The following is a 21085-nucleotide window of genomic DNA, read 5'->3' as shown; positions in this document are numbered from 1 at the left end:
CTTTCTCTACAGCCTCACTCCGTTGACCTTGTTGAAAATTTAATGGCATCAGTGCCCCATACATAGAAGAAATCTGACCAAGTTTGTTCAAAATGGGCCTAGTAGATCTGGAGATATAAGGCGATTTAGAGGCCAACACTTATCAGAAGTACATATGAACATTAACATCCAGAAAATTTCCATCTGGAGTTTTGGGTTCTTTAGGTGTCAAAAATTCAAGATCAGGTGAAAACCAAATATACTGAAATTGGACTGATTACAATACTTTTCCTTCTAGAGCTATAGCTCTGCTGTAGTGCTATCTACAGCAAATACAAAGTACTATCTGCAGCAGTAATAAATGACAAAATTATGTAAAAAAAGGATCTATTTCCAATCTCTTTCTTTTTCTGTTTAGACTTCAGAAGTACCTTAAGGTATTATTTCAGAGTATGAAGAATATAATATCTATTAATGTAAATGAAGTGTAGTCTTGTACAGTCTCAGGTCAACCATTCTCAAGATGTGTGGTTAATGAAACCCAATCACTTTTTTGTTTTTGCTAAAATATTAAGCATTTTATTTTTGGATCGGTTAACAAATAGTCGAGTTATGGGAGGAAGCTGATGTAATTTTGTGTCATAATTATTAGGTCTATTATTGTGAAAATTATTACTTAATCTGGTACTAATTTACCATCTAGAATTAACAATAAAGAAAAACAATTAATATTTCATCGAATTGAACGTAAAGTGGTGGACATGAAAACAGACACATAATTACAACATCGATTTTCTGCTATAACTCGGCTATTTGTTAACAGATTTAAAAAAATAAAATATCATTTTGTTAAAAATAAAATGCTTAATATTTTAGAGAAAACATAAATTTTGATAAAACTAATATTTATGGATATAACGTATTGAAATATAAACATGGCCGCCATTTTTTAATTTGCGAAGGTATTTTAAGTCCTGATTTTTTGCTAATTTTAAAACTTTATTACCAAGACGCTTATCAAATATTAATGTGATTCGTCTATCCGAACTTGAAATATAAATTATTATATAAAAATAACAAAATGGCGGACAGCGGGAGAACGAAGAAGAAATTGCCATTTTTTGTTTAGTTTTACAAGTAGAATCCGAAAAAGTATAGTCAGCCCACCATTTTAAAAACACTATAAATATATATTTTAATATATAGTGTAATAAAATTCCTAAAAATATTTACCTGTTTACTGAATCTGTATCTTCCAATTAGTGGAACCATAAACAATACTTTAAAACATAATATTGCACAATAGAATAAATATGCATTAAATACAGGATTTTCATGTGAGTATAAGAATGTTGATGGTAGTTTAGACATACTTAAAATAACCTTTGTATACAACGATGTATTATATAACGTTCTTGCTTACTGCTTATTACTAAATGACTAACATTTTTGCAGAGTAGTATCCTTGTCTATCCCCTCTTCTGATACTCAATAAAACTGTTTATTTTTCTTCATAATAGCCTTCAAAATGTTGTATTATTCTTAATTACAATTTGCTAATTTATTTTTTTATTTTGAATAATTAATTCTTTACAATTAAAGTTTGTGCATGAGAATATGAAATGGAAATATAGTATATTAAAAATGCCATACCTGACCAGGATTCAAATCTGGGACCTTTAGATGAAAGGCCGAGATGCTATCACTCTGACATGGAGATCAGCTATGTTTTAAATGATTATTTCACAACATAAGCTCAAAGCTTATGCTTTGAGGGATTTTTTTTGCATTTCACAAACACGATAAACCTGACCAAAATTCAAACCCAGTCTTCAACTTACTGAAAATCTGAAACACTACCATTCTACCATGGGATGGAGATTGACATGATTTATGATAGAATCATACCATGACAGATTGAATAGAAAAAAGAAAAACTAGGCGGATGCAAGATTTTAAGACACCAAGGATTATTTGGTAGAATTCTAAAGAGAAATTTAATACTTGAGAAGAAGAATATAGCAAACATTTTGAGACCGTCTATAAAACAGAACCAAATATATGAAATGAACTGGATTTATTGCATCATACCAGGCACACAAATCAGATGCTTTACAAATATAATTACAGTAAAATTGTATATAAAAATAAAAATAATTTCCTAGATTCAATGATATGAGTAAATCGGTAGTAGTATTTGAATAATTCAATAATGGGGAAATGATTACAAAATGTTTTATATGCTACAGCTCCCAGTTTGCAGTTATGACGTAGCAACTTATCAGTATAATGCCATGATTTCATCTGCATATGCATCTTGGTTTATTTTTCATCAATTATGAAAGAATTACAAATAAGAAGGGACTACTACAAAAGTGGGGATTACACTTCTTCATTATAGCATTTTAAGGCTTATAATGAATTAATAAATAAATATTGATTTATAAGTTATAGGAAGTTCAGAAGTGGATAAAATAAATTGCACAACATAATTTACTCAAATCATTTATTAATTGAAACTAAGATTAAATATTTTAATTAGAAACTTGCTAAAATGTTTTGACTCATATCTGTAAACAAAATAAAAAATTAGTGAGTTTAAGCTAATGAAAAAAATTGGAAAACTATTTTAGTTTAATAAGTACATTTGTGTAATTTAGAATTAAATGTAAATAAGTAATTTAGCAAATTGCACCCTAGCAAGAGAATAAATTATTAACTGTAATGATGTTTTATACATATATAGATGTACTAACTAGAGATGACAGCACTTATTCAGATAAAAATAATGATAGTAGATAATTCATACAGTACTATGCTATAACATTGGCTGGCCAAGAAATATAGTAGTATATTTTTTTATCCTTCTTATTTGTTTATTTATTTTAATTTTATCAATTATGACATTATATTTTATGTATATAGTTTTTAATTTCCATAATTTAATTTTTACATATTTTTAAAAAAAGGTTTAAATTGTGATTTTTAATAATAAAACAATTGTTTAATTTTTATATTTTAATTCTTAATTTTCAATTTTAATTTAATAAAAAAAAGAAATTTCATATATTATCAAAAAAAATTTATGTATATTTTAATTGTCTTTGAGTTTAATATATAGTTTGATATAAACACTTTAAAAAACAAAAATTACAACTGAAGATGTAATTATCACTTCATTACTGTTGCCACGTAAGGAAACGTGGAAACAGGAAAAAGAAAGCAAGAAAGGGTTCCAACCTTGGTCCATTACTATTTATTCTCATTATAAATGATATTGGTCTGAATATTCTGAATCATTATTGTAAGTCAAAAATCTCAAAATCACAGCTAAATATGGTCAACAGTTATTCTGAGCAAGCAGTTTTGCAATCTAATATTGATTCAGTTCATAGTTGGTCAATTGACAATATGATGCCGCTTAATCTTAATAAAACAGCTCTTGTGTGATATTCTAGAAAAACCCTTATGACTAAATACATATTTAAGATTGATCAGCACTCCATACAGCGCACTGAAGGTATTTTGGATCTTGTGGTTTTCTTTGATTCCAAGTTAATCTTTAAACAGCATGTTAATAGAATAGCCCCTAAGTCCAGAAGAAATGTTGGTTTGCTTCTATGGGTTGGTCAACATTTTCAGCATGCACACACCACTACATACCTGTATGGTAAGACCTATCTATCCTTGAGTATTGTGCTGTTATTTGGAATTGTGATGGGGACTACACTAGTCGTTAGATAGAGGCAGTTCAGAAGTGACTATTCTATATATTGGACTTGCATCACTTTAGTCATTTCTTTGATGGATATGAGGATAAATTTAGTTTTTGGATGATGCATCCTCTTAAGACCAAGTGTATCGCTCAAGAACTTATTTCCGCTCATAATATTGTTAATGGGGTTATCGAAGATGATAAACCCAATATAAGCCTTCTTATTCCTTTTGTTTGCTGGCATAGGCACAACCTGTTTAAGTGATCTAATGACAACAGGTTGACCTTGTTGGCCAGGTGTGTTGATAGACTCAATGAGCATGATCAGTTGTTTATATTTAGTATTAAATCATGCAATAATGTACATATGATTTAGTAGAGGCTTTTAATCAAGTGATGTTTTTATCATTATGCATTGTGTATATTTTTAATGTTTTTCTTTTATTTCTGTTTTTGTAACATATTAGTTTAGTATTACTTTTCAAGTTATCTAGGTAGATTATTTGATTTCCCCTTCATATGTTCCCTGATAGGACAAGTGCATACACTAAGGTTTCTTATATTGTTCTATGCGCTTTCTTCACTCTGGTCATCCATCTTTCCTGAGAGATTAGGTCATCATGAAGGTTGAGAATGGCTAAAAGGAGTGATGTGGAGACCATTTACACAAAAAAACAAGTTATTATTATATGTTAATGGAAAAACTAACCTTCATCACCAGTGATAACACGGCTCAACAAATCTGGATTGATTTCCGTTTGCTCTAACAGATCGGCTGCCACATTTTTCCATGTTTCTCGCTGTTGTGTGAGATTTTTGGGGACCATTTTTGCACAAATCTTTCCCATACCAAGATCTTCAGTTAATATTAGACGAACCGTTTCTCAATTGATGTTGAGTTCTTCTGCAATCATTTTCACGGATAATCTTCGATCAGATCGTACGATTTCACGCACCCTGGTCAAGTTGACATCTGTCCGTGAGGTTGATGGTCGTCCACTGCAGTCTTCATCTTCAACATTCATTCTGCCTTCACTAAAAATTTTATGCCACCGAAAAACTTGAGCTCTTGACATAACCTCCTCTCCAAAAGCCTTCTGAAGCTTACCATAAGCTGTCGCCGCATTTTCACCTGATTTAACGCTAAAAGAAATGGCATACCGTTGCGCAATATTTTGCGGTTTCATTTCTGTAACGATAGACACAAATAAGTGTTCACTTATTACAGCACAACTCACGACTGAGCAGTTGCATCAATATGCCACTTGGACTAGAAGTAGCTTATAGACCAAGGTCTATGGTGTGCCTACGCAAGCTGCAGGGTTGCCACATCTTGCAAAGAAAAATCAGTCTCATTACTTTATTGTGCACCTCGTATATACATATGTATAATAATAATAATAATAATGTATTTTTTGATAGGTAGTTTTATAATTATGTAATTTCAAAGAAATATTTTTTTTTACTTGATAAAGTAAAAAACTTAATAAAGTTGTAAAAACCATAAAGTTACCAGAAATGAATAGAATAAGTGATCTGACCCCTGAAGAATTTGAATACTTAATAGATCACTTTACTACATATTAAGATGTCAGGCAGGGTTAGTGACGTAAAACATAACATTTAAATCTATACATGTGGTATGTAGGCAATGATTTCTGTTCTAGTAACCAAGAACTAATTTAGGACAAAAACTTTCAGGTAAAAACTGCCTTAATGGAACTCTGTATGCTAACAACACAAGAATATCTGAATGATAATATAAATTGTTATACATTTCCATAATTAAATTGTTATAAACTAAGATTTAATCTTATTAGAGGTCTATACTTACTCTACTCTTCCTTATTTTTCAAATTACGATTGGAATTAGTAATAAATTAAATTACTATTAAGTCCATTGTATAACAAACGTTTGACACATATCAATGTTTAAATCTTCAATTATTAATTTCTGTAAAAAAATTAAATTCATGTATTGTTTCCCATTATAAGATATAAAATACTGAAATTGAGAAAAAAAGAAATGAATAACTGAAAATACTTCATTTTCTGCTTATTTTAAATTTTTTTATAGAAATATTTCACTTCGAGAATGAAGTGAAATATTATATTAAAATTTGACTTAAAGTTTAGTGTGATATATTCTATAAAGTAAACCAATCTCTTATTTTTACATTTTCAAAATTATAAAAAATTGTTGTCAATTCAATTTTTGAATTATTATTGATATATTAATAACTCTTCAGCTACTTTTAGAGCCTCCCAAGCCAGACAGATCAAAGGATAGGGGGTCAGACTAAGAAGTACTACAATCCAACAACAGCTATATCAGGTCTAACAAGCCAGTTGCATGGATTAAAGTTGCTTTCATCAGAAGCACCAAGCCTTAGAACAGGTCAGGTTGTAAAACTAAACATTTTGAGAAATGTCAAAAGCAAAAGATTGGAATGCTATTCGGCAACTGTTGGAGAAACATTGGGAGTATGATAGAAAAGTGGTAAAGTTGTTTATTTATTCTTTGTTGATCGGAGGGGCATATGGGAGAAAATGATGAGAATGGGCATCAAGGAAGTATATGTTAATATTATTAAGGATATCTACAGAGATTATAAATGGAGAGTAAGAATACCATATGGTAACAATGAATGTTTTAACATAAGAAGTAAGAGATAACAGGATGGAACAAGATATTGTACAGAATGGAGAATGTCTAAAATTGAAATTGGTGAATAGTTTGAAATACCTGGAAAGTGAAATAAGAGGTAATGGGAACATTTTTACGGAACTATCAAAACTGCTGCAAAGGGAGGAAATCTATACCAGAGTAGGAAACATTTATTAGAACAAGAAGATTTGTTATGTAACAGAAAGAGCAAAAATCATGATGTACCAGGTGCCACTACTACTACTGCTATATGCCAATGGTGTTCCAGAATCAAGGAAGATGACAAAGAGAATGGAGTAGGTTGCAGGCTAGTGACCTTAAGTTCCTATGGGAAATAAAAGGTAAAACAAGAAGAGATAGAGTGAGGAATTCAGACATAAGGAACGAAAACAAATGAAATACAAATAAAAATGTAAGAAAACTACAATGAACAAATTTTTTACCTTTGAGTCCGGTAAATACTTAAAATTTTTCCAATTGACATTATTTATCATCACACTGTTAACAGTTGTTTTCACACCAAAAATATCAACATTACCCAGATTTGTCTGCTCAATATAGTTACATTTCACCACCTTGTTGATTACTTTGTTTTCAGTCAAATAAAACTCAAGAAAATTATATTCATTTTTTTCATATGGATCTACAAAAATAATAACAAAATCTATTATATTAAAAATAAATAAAAACATAATTTTAATTCTGTAAGTGATGACTATGATTTTAACATTGTACATAATTAATTTAATTTTGTATTTTTGTTTTTATTCCTTTAAGTGGTATTTTTTTATAAAAAATATTTTTATTAAAATATTTTGTGTGGTATATGTGTTGTACACGATAAGTTATATTGTTGTATACTGTGTTTGTATTTGATTTATAGTATATTTGGGTTTCCTGTCAATCTTTTCCTTTTTACTTTGAGTGATATGTAGGTAATATGGTTTTAAATTATGATTTTCTATAATATTGTACCTACTCAAGCTAATTTAAATAAATATATAAATTTTCAAACTGAAATTTTATAAAACCTATTTCAAATAGCAGAACTACCGAAAATTTTGGTAGTCTTTAACTACTTATCTTATGCAACCACTGGACAGGAAACAAGTCTTCAACTCAATCCATTGTGAGCCTCTGCAAATAGTACCAAAGATGCACCAACCTAGCAGCTATTAGCATGTTCTGCTTGGAAAGAAGCTGATAAGTTCAGATCTGCACCTACAGAACCAGTAATGGGGAAGAAGGAATCAAAGATAAGAAAAAGGATGATCTATCAATCAGGATTGTTTACCATCTTGCACAGGATCCTTTTAGTTAGATACCACAAAATTCTGGGTATGCAAGAATGTTCCTTTAAGAAGCCTGAAACTATTTGCAGTTGACTTAAGCAACTTCATTGGAGGCAAAGCAAAGTAAGGTATATTTAAGTTGATGAATGCAAAATTGTTAATAAGTTTCATGTTACTATCATCCTAAAAGTAAAGATTTTCTAAGATTCCATCACTTTTGGATTTCTCAGATAAAATTTTTGTAGATAAAGAGATTGTTTTATATCTTAAGGGATTGTGGTTGATATAGGTGTTCACTGCCTGAAAGAAGAAAACAGTATTTTAAGCAATGTTGTTTATCTTGTTTCACAGCTTCTCCGTGGGTAGATTATTTATTTTTCACTATTCATCCTTTTCCCTTAAATTAATCCTTCTTTTTCCTACCTGTTTTTATCAAGTTTTGATCCCAGTGGATCTGTGGTATGGGAACCCTAGTACTGCTATATTTAATGGTTTGATGGGTATGACTCTGCCAACTCTGCAGACTGTAAATCACAATTTTTAGCATAATGAAAAACATTTGATAAAAACACATATGTAAAAAATATTTGAGTAAATATGGCATACAGAATACATTTTATATAATTAATAAGAAAAATAATGGGATACAAAAACACCACTGACCGATTAAATCACCATCATCCCAAAAAAGAAAACCTTTTGCTTCATTCTTCTCATTTGGTATTATTAATAAACCCATGTTTTTGTTGCGGCTAAACAAACAACATTTTATTAAAAAATATCTTTGTTTTCAGTTTTTATCATTATGGTATTATTACAAATTAATAATACTTTAAGTAAAATATTTTACTGAAAAAACTATCAGAAAATATTTAACTTATATTTTACTTTATAAACATATAAAAATATACTTTCTTAGAAATTAATTATATTTTGTTATTTGGACCCAAATTTTATGTTCCCTATGAACACTAACTTTTAGGTGTAAGAAAACTTAAAAATTATTTCATTCATTAATTCATTACAAAAAAATTTATTGCAAATTACTTCATTCATTAGAATGAGGTTGTAAGAGTTTTGATAGATTAAACACTTCTGTAAAATAGTACAACAATAACTTTATTGAAGGGATTTAAGTGACTGATTTCCTTAATGGACTTTCTCTTTGAACTTTTCGTAGCATATTAACCCTCAACTTAAAGCATTTGTATCAGACAGTGGTGGTTCACAATTTTTTCATGAGAAACTTTATCAATGACTGGTTCAAGTTGTCTGCTAAGATATGCTTCATTTAGGGGCTTATAAAAAAAGTGGCTTGTTTTTAAATTAAAAAGTTTTGTTTCTTGTTACAAAGTTTTTAAGTACAGAAAGTACTTTTGGCTTCTTAGATAGTAGTAATTGTTAAAGTAAGCTTATTCATTTGATGCATGTTGCATCAGATCTGAGATGCATGTTATTGAGTACTGTAATTTTTATTACTGCCACTATAATGAATATTACTATAAAAATACTTTTTTCTCACATTTAAAGTTTTTGTATTTCTTTGATATTAAATACTACATTTATAAGTACAATAAACATAGTAATTTACATTTTATTTTATTAATTAAAGTAAGTTTTTATATTTTTATACGTTCTTTCATGAATTTATAGATTTGATTATAGAAAAATGTCAGAAATACAAATATAGGCCCTTTCTATCCTAATAAAAAAAGTAAATCACTGTGTACACATGTTTAAAATGCAGGTTACTGAACTCAACCCACTGGGTTGGTCTAGTGGTGAACTCATCATCACAAATCAACTGATTTTGAAGTCAGGAGTTCTAAGGAGTTCTAAGTCAGGAGTTCTGAAGGTATATCAATACTTACTACCTGGTATTCAAATTTATATATAAGTAACTTACCGTTAATAGGATTTGAATCTCAGACCCTTCAATTTTGAAAATCAGCTTTTTAACAACTGATTTGCAACGCTCACCTGATGGGTAAATATTATTTATAATTCACAATTTATCATATAAATAAACAAAATTATTAGATCTTAAGAAAATCTTATTCACCATTTTTGTTATTAAAAAATAGTTCTGCAGTTTGTATTTGTATAGGAAAAATACAAACTGCAGAAATATAGTTTTATAATATAATCTACTATTGTAAGGAACAACAAAGCAAATTAAGTTTAAAAATAAATATAAGTTTATTAAAAAAATTAATTTAAGTAAATGTAGAATAAATACATTAATAATAAACAAATTTTTAAGTCTGATTAACAGTCTCACAGACAAATATTAAGTAATAGTGATAATAAAATCATGTTACTAGTTGAGGGTCAATTGAAAACTGGCATTAAGCCTTCATGTTATAAAAATCTACTTTTTAATAAATAGTTTTTCTTATCTGTTTTTTATTAGGAAACCCCTTTTAAAATTTATGAAGTTGGTTACATTAAAAATATATATTTATTTTTTTAAATTCTCAATAAAAAATTGATCCTCACTACAATCCTTAATCAAATACAGACGTTCAACAGTTGTTTGTTGTATGAATCTTATAACTCATACTAATTTGTTATGTTAAGTTAATCTCTCCTATTTTTGTTTTTACCTTACAATCAACTTTGTGTTATGAGCCCAGAAGTTAAATTAGAAGAGATGAAAATGTACTTTTTGAAGGTGTATCTATCAATATCATATTTTAAATAAGAGTACTGGCGTACAACAAATAAATTTTTTTTCTCAATAAAAGTGTTTAATAATTCATTGCCAGTTATAAGACTTAGTATAAAATTAAATATCATTTATTAGGGAAAAAATTATGGAAACTGTTTTTGAATGGTATTCATATATTCTATTAGTACATTACTGTACGCGTCAATACTAATTATATGAAATTCTACATATTTTGAATACAAAATCATCTTTGAATAATATATTTTATATTATCTTAATATGATTGTGATATAAAATGCTGTTGATTTTTGTTTAACTGAGAGATCAATCAAACAAAAATAGATAACTTAAAAGATAGCTAAAAAATATGTAAATTAGATTTGTAACTACATCTGTTACATATTTCTTGTTATAGAGTTACATAAATGAAGGTATAGAATAGTGCATGAGATTGTGTCAAGTGGTTCGTTTTTTTACAATGATATTATAAGATTTTTGTTTCACATTCTTTAGCAAATTTAATGATTTCTTTTTCACTTGAAACTTGCTCTCAAAAATCTAGTCGGGTCTATTCCCTCTTTTAAACTACACTGCAACCCACTATTCTACTAAACAATGCCAATTTGTCAGTTCTCTTCATGTTTATTTTTTTATTTCGTTTTATAATTTTAGTTTTTGTTATCTCTACTCTGGCATTGATTGCCAAATTATTGTAGTAATATGGTTTTATTTTTAACTTCATTATTTTGGTTTGAGTAGCAGAGTACTGACTACAAAATAAATGAATTTTATTCTGCTAAACTAACAACACCTAAATAATAAGGCACAATATTTTTTTAGAAAAAAAATAGCTTTAGTTTTTATTTTTTTAATTGTAATTATTTAGTAGGTTATAAATTACCTAATGACTGTATTAAGAGCAGGTTCCTGAGTCGATATTACATAACCACCTCTTAGAAGTAAAGGTATTGTATCAAGTGGTGCTGGGAGCCTGATTCTTTCACCTTTACTAATTATTTCATTACCAGTGTAATAATCAAACCACCTTCCTTTTGGTATATATGCATCAACTTTTGTTGCACCCTATAAAAATAAGTATTAATTTAATGTATTTATCAGAAATATATTTGTACTTATTGTATGAACACGCATAATAATTTTTATACGTTACAAAACATGACAAATTCAGGACATAACTGGTTTCAGAAGAATTGTAACATACTTCTCTCTCCATTGTTAATAATCTTCATTATTTAGATACCATATACTAAACTGTACTATCTGTTTTCCTTGATCATGACAATTCCAAAAAATATAATACTTCATAATTATGAGTACTGTGTATTAGTATCTTGCTTTCAAAATATTGGAACTTTATTTCAAAGGTTCTTTCACAGATAATCAGCAGCCCCTGCTTTATGTGTTACTGTTAAGAGTCCCAATATTAAATTAATGTGGAAATCCTTCAAGTATGTAATTTAATAATATATTTGATCACTATTGTGTGTTTTCCATTTAATATTTTATTTTGATTACACTTATATGTAAGTATCAGTTGTCCTGGCTAGGTAAATTTTTTGAAAGAATGTGAGTCATGGGAGATGGTTTCCAGTTTTTTATTTTTTTCTTGGTGTTCACTTTATTTTAACACCTATATTTCAAAGACAACTGCTGGATTCATGCAGTAATAGTAATTAACATTAATGACTTTGAAGTTTTACTAAATGCTAAATGTCCTAAATTGAGATTATTCTAAATTACACAGACTATCTCTACCTAGTAGAGCCATGAACTGGTAGATGTAAGGATGTAGGAATCTGATTTTAATTTTCTGATAAATTGAATTGTAATAAATAATTCAATACGTGCTAAATAATTAATAATAGATGCTAAAAAAAACTTGAAATAAAACAATCTAATTAAAATATATATATATGTATATTCTCCCTCTTTCTGATCATAAGACCTTGTCGATGGTGAGTTGGCTTGAGTGCTCAGTGATACAGAGTAGCTGGTCTGAAGGTGTAACCATATCGGAGAGGTGTCTGTTGAGAGCCAGACTAAGGAATGATTCCTGAAAGAGGGCAGCAGCTCTTTCAATAGTTGTTAAGGGTGTAGGTCAGGAGGACTTAAACGGCCATATAAACATCACTCAATCTTCTGAGTACTGTGCAACTGAAATCAATGGAAAACTACAGCTGATTTTTTTCCAAGAAAATGTAACTCTTTGCATTTTCATATAACAAAGATGGAGGCTCCTTCCTTGGTAAAATATTCCAGAGGAAAATTAGTCCCCCGTTCAGATTTCCGGGTGGGGACTACTAAGGAAGGGGTCACCAGAAAAATAAAAAATAGCATTACACGAGTCAGAGCATGAAATGTTAGAAGTCTAAAAAAAGGTTGGTAGGTTAGAAAATTTAAAGAGGGAAATGGATAGATTAAATGTAGAATGTAGTAGTAGGAATTAGCAAGGTTTGGTAGGAAGAGGAAAATGACTTCTGGTCAGGTGATTTTAGAATAATTAACACAGCTTCAAGTAAAGGGCAGGCAGGAGTAGGTTTTGCAATGAACAAGAAGATAGGGAAGACAGTAGCATATTTGAAAATGCATAGCGACAGAATTATTGTAATAAGGATAAAATCAAAACCTAAGCCGACATCTATATGCCTACAAGTACCCATGATGATGAGGTAGGGTGTGTATATGAAGAAATTGATGAAGCAATTAAACACATAAAAGGAGATGAAAATTTAATAATAGTTGGAGATTGGAATGCAAGTATTAGAAAAGGCGAGGAAGGAATATTGTGGGTGAATGTGGGCTGGACAAAAGGAATGAAAGAGGGGACCGACTTATAGAGTTTTGTATGAATTATAATTTAGTAATTGTCAACATCAAGTTTAAAAAGCATAATAGAAGAATAGACACATGGAAAAAGCCAGGTGATACTGCAAGGTAACAGATAGATTATAATCATGGTTAATCAAAGATTTAGAAATCAACTGGTTGACTGCAAAGCTTACCCTGGAGAAGACAACCATAATTTAGTGATAATAAAATGTAGATTGGGGTTTAAAAACCTGAAGAAAAGGTGTCAGATGAATCGGTGGAATTTAGAGAAGCTTGAGGAAGAGGAGGTAAAGAAGATTTTTGAAGAGGACATCGCAAAAGGTCTGAGTAAAAATGATAAGGTAGAAAAAGTAGAAGAAGAATGGGAGAATGTTAAAAAGGAAATTCTTAAATCAGCAGAAGCAAACTTAGGGAAAACAAAGAGAACTGTTAGGAAATTTTGAATGTCAGAGTACATATTGCAGCTGATGGATGAAAGTAGAAAATATAAGAATGCTAGTGATGAAGAAAGTAAAAGGAACTATAGACAATTAAGAAATACTATAAACAGGAAGTGCAAACTAGCAATAGAAGAGTGGATTAAAGAAAAATATTCAGTAGTGGAATGAGAAATGAACATTGGTAAAATAAACAGAGCATACAGGAAAGTTAAGGAAAATTTTTTGGTACATAGCACACCTCCTTCAGTTCTTGCATAATATGTAACTTGTAAGGATGAAATTTTAAGTTGAAATAAAGAATTCGGTGAACACACTTGGGACAACTCAACCACAGCTGCTTGTCTACAAATTGAATGTTGTGGATTTTGTATGATTGAAACACGTACAGCCTCAATATTGCAAGGAGTACAAACACTTCTTGGTTGTCGGTTTCGTTGTCAGAGCCAATCCGGTCTCTTCAAAGTTACTAATCCAAGTAGTAACTAATTTTCAAAGTTCCTAATCCATGTTTTAATCGCATGATTTGATGGAACACGACCTAAGTTGCAACACTGTTGAAACTCTCTCTTTGCACCTTCCAAACTATCTTTGGTTTTGTAAAAAATGTTTATGGTGAAAGCGCGGTGTTGACCACTCTTCTGCTTCATGATGACTTAGTTGCAAGGTTGCCTTTGCATAAAGCAGTGCTGCCATTATGCATGGCAGCCACAATGCAAATTACATGGCTGTACATGGCCACTATGCATTTCAAAAATTCTCATTTTTTTGTGTCACCTTGGTATATATACATAAGAACTTACATAAAAGTTTTAATTACCTCAGTTAGTACAGGAATTATATGAAGAGCAGGGCCCCAAAGAAACTGTGTACTGACATCGTAAGTTTTTACATCCGATGGAAATCTACACATGAAAAACACAAAATACAAATTAGAAAATCTATTAATGTAGTAGAAATGGACTCATAAAAAAAAAAAAATAATAATAATAATAGTTACTGTAAATACTAATTTCATAGAATAGTAGTTCTGCATAATACACTACAGATGAAATGAGAGCATAGATTACAAGAGTATGTTGTTCTAGACAAGGATCAGACTATGTTCTCAGTTCTTTCAATCATTTTGCTACATTAAATGCTTTTTAGTAATATTTCATTTACATGTGTAATGACATTATTCACTTTCTTTAAATTGTATTGTAATCCCTTATGGTCAACACACACCTTCACTTTCCACTGTTTCTTATAGTTTTTACTCTCTACATTCCTATTAACTAACTCTGCATCTTTTAATGTGTGACCTTGTTTTTTTTTTGTAAGATTTTGCTCTAAACTTTTTCTTTTTGTCTAATTAATTTGATCTAAAATCTCTTCATTTCTTATCTACTGATTTACTTGGTTTTCATCATTTTTCAAAATCCTCTTTTTTGGCTTTACTGGCTTTCTTCACTGTATTCAATATATTACAAATTTTACGTTTATAGTGATATAAATAAGTTTAATCAAGATTTTAGTTTAGATTGTTGCTGAAGAATTCTTTTTTGACTGCTCCATACTTTTTAAAATGAAAGATTCAGGAATGAAAGAAAATTACTTACTTATCATTTTAATAAATAAACAGCAAAACAATGTTATCAAAATACTAAGATAAAAGTTTACTCAAATTTAATTTATTTAGTAGAACAAACAATTTTCTTGAATATTACTAGGTTTTATACCTCAAATTTTTATGAAAAAGTAAAAATCAGTTCTATTTAAAAAAATTCAGTTTGTCGTGACAAGGTATCTTATTGTCAAGCTTGAAACGATCTTTCCAGTTCTTCCTGGGCTTGTAGTAATCTAATGGGCTACACATCTATTGTACCAGTTTTCTTTTAAGATGTACCCTATCATGCACATTGAGCCTTGAAAAAAGGCTCAAATTTAGCCATACATTTTTTAGCCCAAAAAGACCTTTGTGTAAAATACTTGTTATTCTAGGAAATAACACTATATTTAGGAGTGAATTTTTCATAACAAATCACCTGTTACTATTATGGCTAGGGCATCTTACACACAAACATCTGATTTTCACACGATTCAAAATCTACTTTTACCAAAGTAGTGGTACTAATAATACAAATTAAAAGAATATTATATAAATAAAAAATTATCAGTAAGTATTCATTTTTTTAACTTTTATAACTGTCATGATAACTTACTCAAAAAACAGTGGTCTTGCAACAGTATCGCCATTTATGTGAGCCAACCAAAATAATGTATATAAATATGGTAATAATGTGTAACGTATTGTTAATGCTTTAAGAGAAGAATTAACAACATCAGGTCCCAAAGAAACTGGATCTTGTGGCTTAAAAAAAATAATTAAAATTAAATGATTTTATTTAAATATAAACAGCTAAACTAAAAAAACAGTAACAAAAATCATATTAGTCATTCTTCTTTTTACTGTACTACAGAAATCCTAAAGACTTGCTACCTTGATAATCTTCAGACTATTAATTCTTTTATAGCTGTTATAACAATCAGCAGGTTTAAATGGTAAGAAAAATTACAAAGATTGCTTTAAACAATACTGAATAAGCTATTAAACAATAACAGAAGCTATCATTAAAATGTTATGAAAAAAGGAAAGATAAAAAGTTTCAACACATTATGTAAAATATTTACTTTTAAAGCTGTATAAGCAGTTCTATTATTTGTTGAGACAGTTAGCAGTTTTGCGAATAAATTAGAAAAAAAAATTGTAATATATGAGCTCAAAAAATCTCCTATCTTTATTTGAATGAAATAACAGAAAAATTCAACCCATATGCATAACAATATTTTTATTATTAACTGATCATAAAATATAATTTAATTTTGCATATGGTTGTCCCACTTACTCTCTTTTATTACATTGAATATATTTTTGTTATTCAAACAAAAGTATAAGTACTTTTTTTATTTTTTTGCATTATAAGATTCTGGGGAATATGTAAGAACCTTACACAGTATTAAGAGTGGTTTAATTGTTTCAAATTAGGTAGAATAACAATTGCGAGCAAAAAAAAAATCTGAATAGAGACAAACACTTACTAATAATGATGAACTGAAAAACTTTTTGCTACTGTTAAGGAAAATTATTAGTCAAGAGTTTGTGAGATTTCAGAAGAATTAGTAATTCATAAAACTTTCTATTGCATGATCTTTGGAATAAAGTAAAACATTCAAATTTGGCAAAATTTGTAATACAGCTGATAATCAAGAAAAGAATGTGTTGCTTGTTGGGTACTTTTGGATCAATGAAAGATAAAACCATTTTTTTTTTATCAGTCGTAGAAATCAAACCATTACAAAGGTGAAAAAAACAACCTCAACCAACAAACTGCAGTAAGACAAAATCACTCTGACATTAAGGTTATGTTGGTTGTCTTCTCATTCCTGCTGTTCATCAGGAGTTTATCCAGCAAAACGATCAGATAACTAAGTATTTTATTTAATAGTCATTGAAAGAGATTGTGAGAAAGAAGCAGCTGGAGATGTGGGACAGCAATTAATGGAAGTGTGTGGTTCAGTATTTGTGCATCATTTCTTATTGATGAGTTTTTGGTAAAACATACAACTGTTGTTCTTCAACCTTTTGAAATTTGCTCCTGCAAACTTTTTTTTATAAATTAAAATTAACCTTTAAATGTTTTTGTTTTAAAATAACTGAGGAAAATTCTTTACAAATGGTGTATGGAACCAAACTGATCTCTGTGGCAGAGTGGTAGCATCTCGGCCTTTCATCTGGAGGTCAAAGGTTTGAATCCCAGTCAGGCATGGCATTTTTTATATGCTACAAATTTCTGTTTCCACATTCCCACATTTAAGCTTCAAAGCTTTTGTGGTGAATTAATTCATCAAGCAAAAAATAAAACTGTTGTCATGAATAGAATTATAAGAAGTATACTAACAGTGAAAAGAACGCCAGGAGAAGTACAATTTTAGTAGAGACAAGTATTTTATAAGACATAAGGCAGAATAACATGTAAATCACCGAATATTTATATAGATTTTTCTTTAAAAAAAAATTGTTTTTTATAATAAATAGTCCTCATAAAGATAAAATGTATAGAGCAAGACATATATCAGATAATGACAAATAGGTAAGTGAAGATTTTTAATGAAGTAGATATGTGGAGTTAAAATTAATACAGAACAGAGAGAAGTTGCAGAATAGCATGAAATCAGTTAAACATGTTTAACAAAAAAAAAAAAAGATTTGTAATATAATTGCCTTAAAAATCATCTTCACAACCTCTGAAAGTTTTAAAATAGTAAAATTAGTAATAATTTTTTTTAATAAGATTTTAAATGTGCTTTTGTCCTATTAACTGCATCAGTATTAAAGCCCAAAAATTTAGATTTTATCCATTAGGTTAAATTTTGGCTATAAAATATAATTTACACACAGATTTGTATGAAATTAAAATTTTTCTTATTAATTTGTGATTAATATAGTGTTAATTATTTTAATTTGTTGTTTTTTAATCAGATACTTTTCTTTTTTTATTTATGATGAACACAACAAAAAAAGTGTTTTAAAAGAGGATAAAAATGTCTTGAGCTAAACAAATGTAAAAGCAGACAAATTACTAAATTAATAAAATCATTTATTTGTATTAACTTGTTTGTAATGAGCAGTTATTGCCTTTTTTGTTGCTAGTGTGTTATTGAATATTTTCAATGTTTTACTCATTGGTGTGACTCATTAACAAAAAATTGAAACATATTTCCTCAGCAGAAATAAGTTAACACTAAAACCAGTTATGTTTTTTTTTTAATGTTATAATTAAAGATTGGATATGAATACCATGGAGTTATGACAAAGTATATTAATTTATAAATATTTTAGGTGAAGCTTTTTATGATAATGATTACCACAAGATCAAAAAAGATAATATTGTAACAAGATCGGTATAGCGGATATGAGTAATGGATTCCTGCCAATTAAGAAGAAAGTAGTAGAAAATATAATAATGGGAGAATCCAGAAAGGGGCTAAAAGAAATCCTTTTACTAAAGGTACAGGTCTGTTTAACAATCATCTTTTGTAATACTGCCCACTGACATACAAGAAACAGATTCTTCTGTGACAAGAGTTACCGCATCCAAGTTAGGAATGCATGGGAACAAAAGGGCTTGGTCGATCGTTCTCATGCTCAATTGGGGTCTGGTACGGCAGGTAAAGAAAGTAGGAGTATAAATACTCCAGAGAAGACCTGTTAAAAATCAGTTCCGTGAGTAGAGTCTGCGATGTGAATCTGTGAGATGAAATCTGCAATATGAGTTCTGCGAAATCAGTCTAAGTGAGACATGATGTCAATCTGTGAGATGAGAATCTGTGGGATGTGAGTTCTGTGTGATGTCGGTCGGCGACACAGGGGTATTCTGCAAGGAGGTCAGCGAAAGAGTGAATTTGTAATTCAATTACAGTGAAATCAAAAGTAATTCCAGTACACGAGAACAAAAAATGGTTTGGTGAGTTACTGCAAGACTATAAATGAAAGAGATAATGTACTAAATTTTATTCATATATTTAAGGGTAGTCTTATTTGTGAACAGCAAAGATATTTGCAGTAAAAGAACTTTATACTTGTCTTACCTATTGTACTACTGTTGTTAAAAGTGTTGAGACTAGTGGTCATGATAATGTATTTTGTCAATGGGACTGAATTCTGGTTTACATTATGTATCTACCTGTGAATAAATCCTGATGATTAGTTTAAATTCTGTTTTGTATGTAATCACTGTTTATTATTATTGACATTTATTATTATTATTGTTATATTATTATTACTATTATTATTGTTGTTGTGAATACTATGATCATTATTTGTTTATTTATTACTGTCATTATTGTAATTATTATTGTGATTTGTTTATTATTGTCGGTTATTATTATTACTATTGTCATTAATATTGATTTGTCTGTTTCATGTTCTTTAACTAATAAATTTCAATTATGTAAACATTTTCAACTGTCATCTCTCACTCAATATCCTGATCGAGCCGTGAACATGTGACAATATCTTTACAAAAACTCAGTCCTTTATGAGGATTAGTTTCATAGGTCTAGTAATTATCTCTGAATTAAGTCTAGTATTATCTCTTCCTATAAATGAAATAAAACAATAAGTTGTAATAATTAACAATAAGTTGTAATAATTTTACAATACCTTTTCATTAATAGAATTATGATTACGTGAAAAAGGATAAAATGCACCTAGTTGCATCCATCTTTGACAAAGAGCAACAGTGGTCTCTTTCTGAAAACCACAAATATCCTCACCACTTAATGGCATTCCAAACAGGTTAGAATTCAAAATATCTGAAAACAGAAAATCATTAGTATCCTTTTCTTAAACTTATGAATCTTTCTGCATTGCACCCAATGAGGTTGCTAAGTCCATCCTTACCGAATCAAGAATTTTAACACTTAGACCCTGGGTAGAAGATCAAACATAAGTAATATAAAGAACGGCTGCTTCTTTTTGGATTCTTTAATGCTCTAATTATAAAAGTAGAACTGATCCTTTTGTTTACGTAAATAAATAAAAAAGTATTAAAAGCTTTAAAATTTGATGAATGTTAAGTGAGTTTAACTAAGTGAAAAATGCTGAAGTTTGGAGCTTGTAATATTCTGCATGTTTTATTTCTAAAGAGGGTGTGTTTTATGGGAGTCATATTCTGCTTAAGTCCAGCTAGAAGAAGGACTAAAACCAGCTCAGATCCCAAAATTACCATTTCCCATATTTCAAAATGAGAGCCACTGAGGTAAATTCATAATTATGAAAATAATCTATATTATATTCAAGTAAAAGATAACAGTAGTTTTCTATCTTTTAATAAGATTATACATTACAGAATACAGAATAAAACAGAGATGTCTAATAACGGAGGTAAGTTAAGATAAATACTGAAAAAAGGAGATGAAAAGGTACTAATTTCAATTTAGTCAATTCACTGGAATTATTGAAAATGATCAATATCTGTAATTCTGAGTAGGGTAGACCTCACTAATTTTGTATTGAATTTAAATAACTGAGCTATCTGAGAAAAATTTATTTTATTTAATTTATTCATTCATTTATACTGGAAGAAACAGGATTAAAATCACCCACCCATTTAAAATTATCTTAAACTGAAAATAAATCTGAATTACACAGAAGATATGTCAATGATAACTGATTGTAGAATGTTTACCAGTGTCAAAAATAACCTAAATCATGCTTTTTGAAATGACGCAGATGATTATTGCCAGCTTTCCTGTGTAGAAGTTTGGTAGTTCAAGGCAGGGCCAAACTTGTTATATTTTAATGCTAATAGCTTCATGATATTTTTCCTGCCAGTATTTTGTTGTTGGATTCTAATTAACGATATATTTTGGCAAGGCAATTTATGGATATAGCAAACTACAGGCACACTTGCCATATAAACAAGAGAT

The 21085-nt window shown here is 29.2% G+C and overlaps 2 protein-coding genes across 2 annotated transcripts in view; both read right to left on the bottom strand.

Moving 5' to 3' along the window:
* Window positions 1–1421, bottom strand: part of LOC142326273 (microsomal glutathione S-transferase 1-like) — a 29162-nt gene extending 27741 nt beyond the window's left edge. Inside the window, exon 1 of the mRNA XM_075368619.1 lies at window positions 1213–1421. Coding sequence (XP_075224734.1) covers window positions 1213–1350 — 138 coding nt within the window. The 5' untranslated portion in view covers window positions 1351–1421. The remainder of the gene's footprint in view (window positions 1–1212) is intronic.
* Window positions 1422–2468: 1047 nt separating this feature from the next.
* The window catches only part of LOC142326271 (lysosomal alpha-glucosidase-like), a 62653-nt gene continuing 44036 nt past the window's right edge, over window positions 2469–21085 (bottom strand). Inside the window, exons 12-19 of the mRNA XM_075368613.1 lie at window positions 19818–19969; window positions 15817–15965; window positions 14433–14517; window positions 11227–11408; window positions 8318–8406; window positions 6806–7005; window positions 5529–5648; window positions 2469–2549 (exon numbers count right to left, since the gene is read on the bottom strand). Coding sequence (XP_075224728.1) covers window positions 5586–5648; window positions 6806–7005; window positions 8318–8406; window positions 11227–11408; window positions 14433–14517; window positions 15817–15965; window positions 19818–19969 — 920 coding nt within the window. The 3' untranslated portion in view covers window positions 2469–2549; window positions 5529–5585. The remainder of the gene's footprint in view (window positions 2550–5528; window positions 5649–6805; window positions 7006–8317; window positions 8407–11226; window positions 11409–14432; window positions 14518–15816; window positions 15966–19817; window positions 19970–21085) is intronic.

Source organism: Lycorma delicatula, chromosome 6 (genome assembly GCF_047948215.1).
Source record: "Lycorma delicatula isolate Av1 chromosome 6, ASM4794821v1, whole genome shotgun sequence".
In the NCBI taxonomy this organism is placed as follows: Eukaryota; Metazoa; Arthropoda; class Insecta; order Hemiptera; family Fulgoridae; genus Lycorma; species Lycorma delicatula.
The sequence above is the reverse complement of the archived record's forward strand: the minus strand, read 5'-3'. Positions and strand labels throughout refer to the sequence as shown.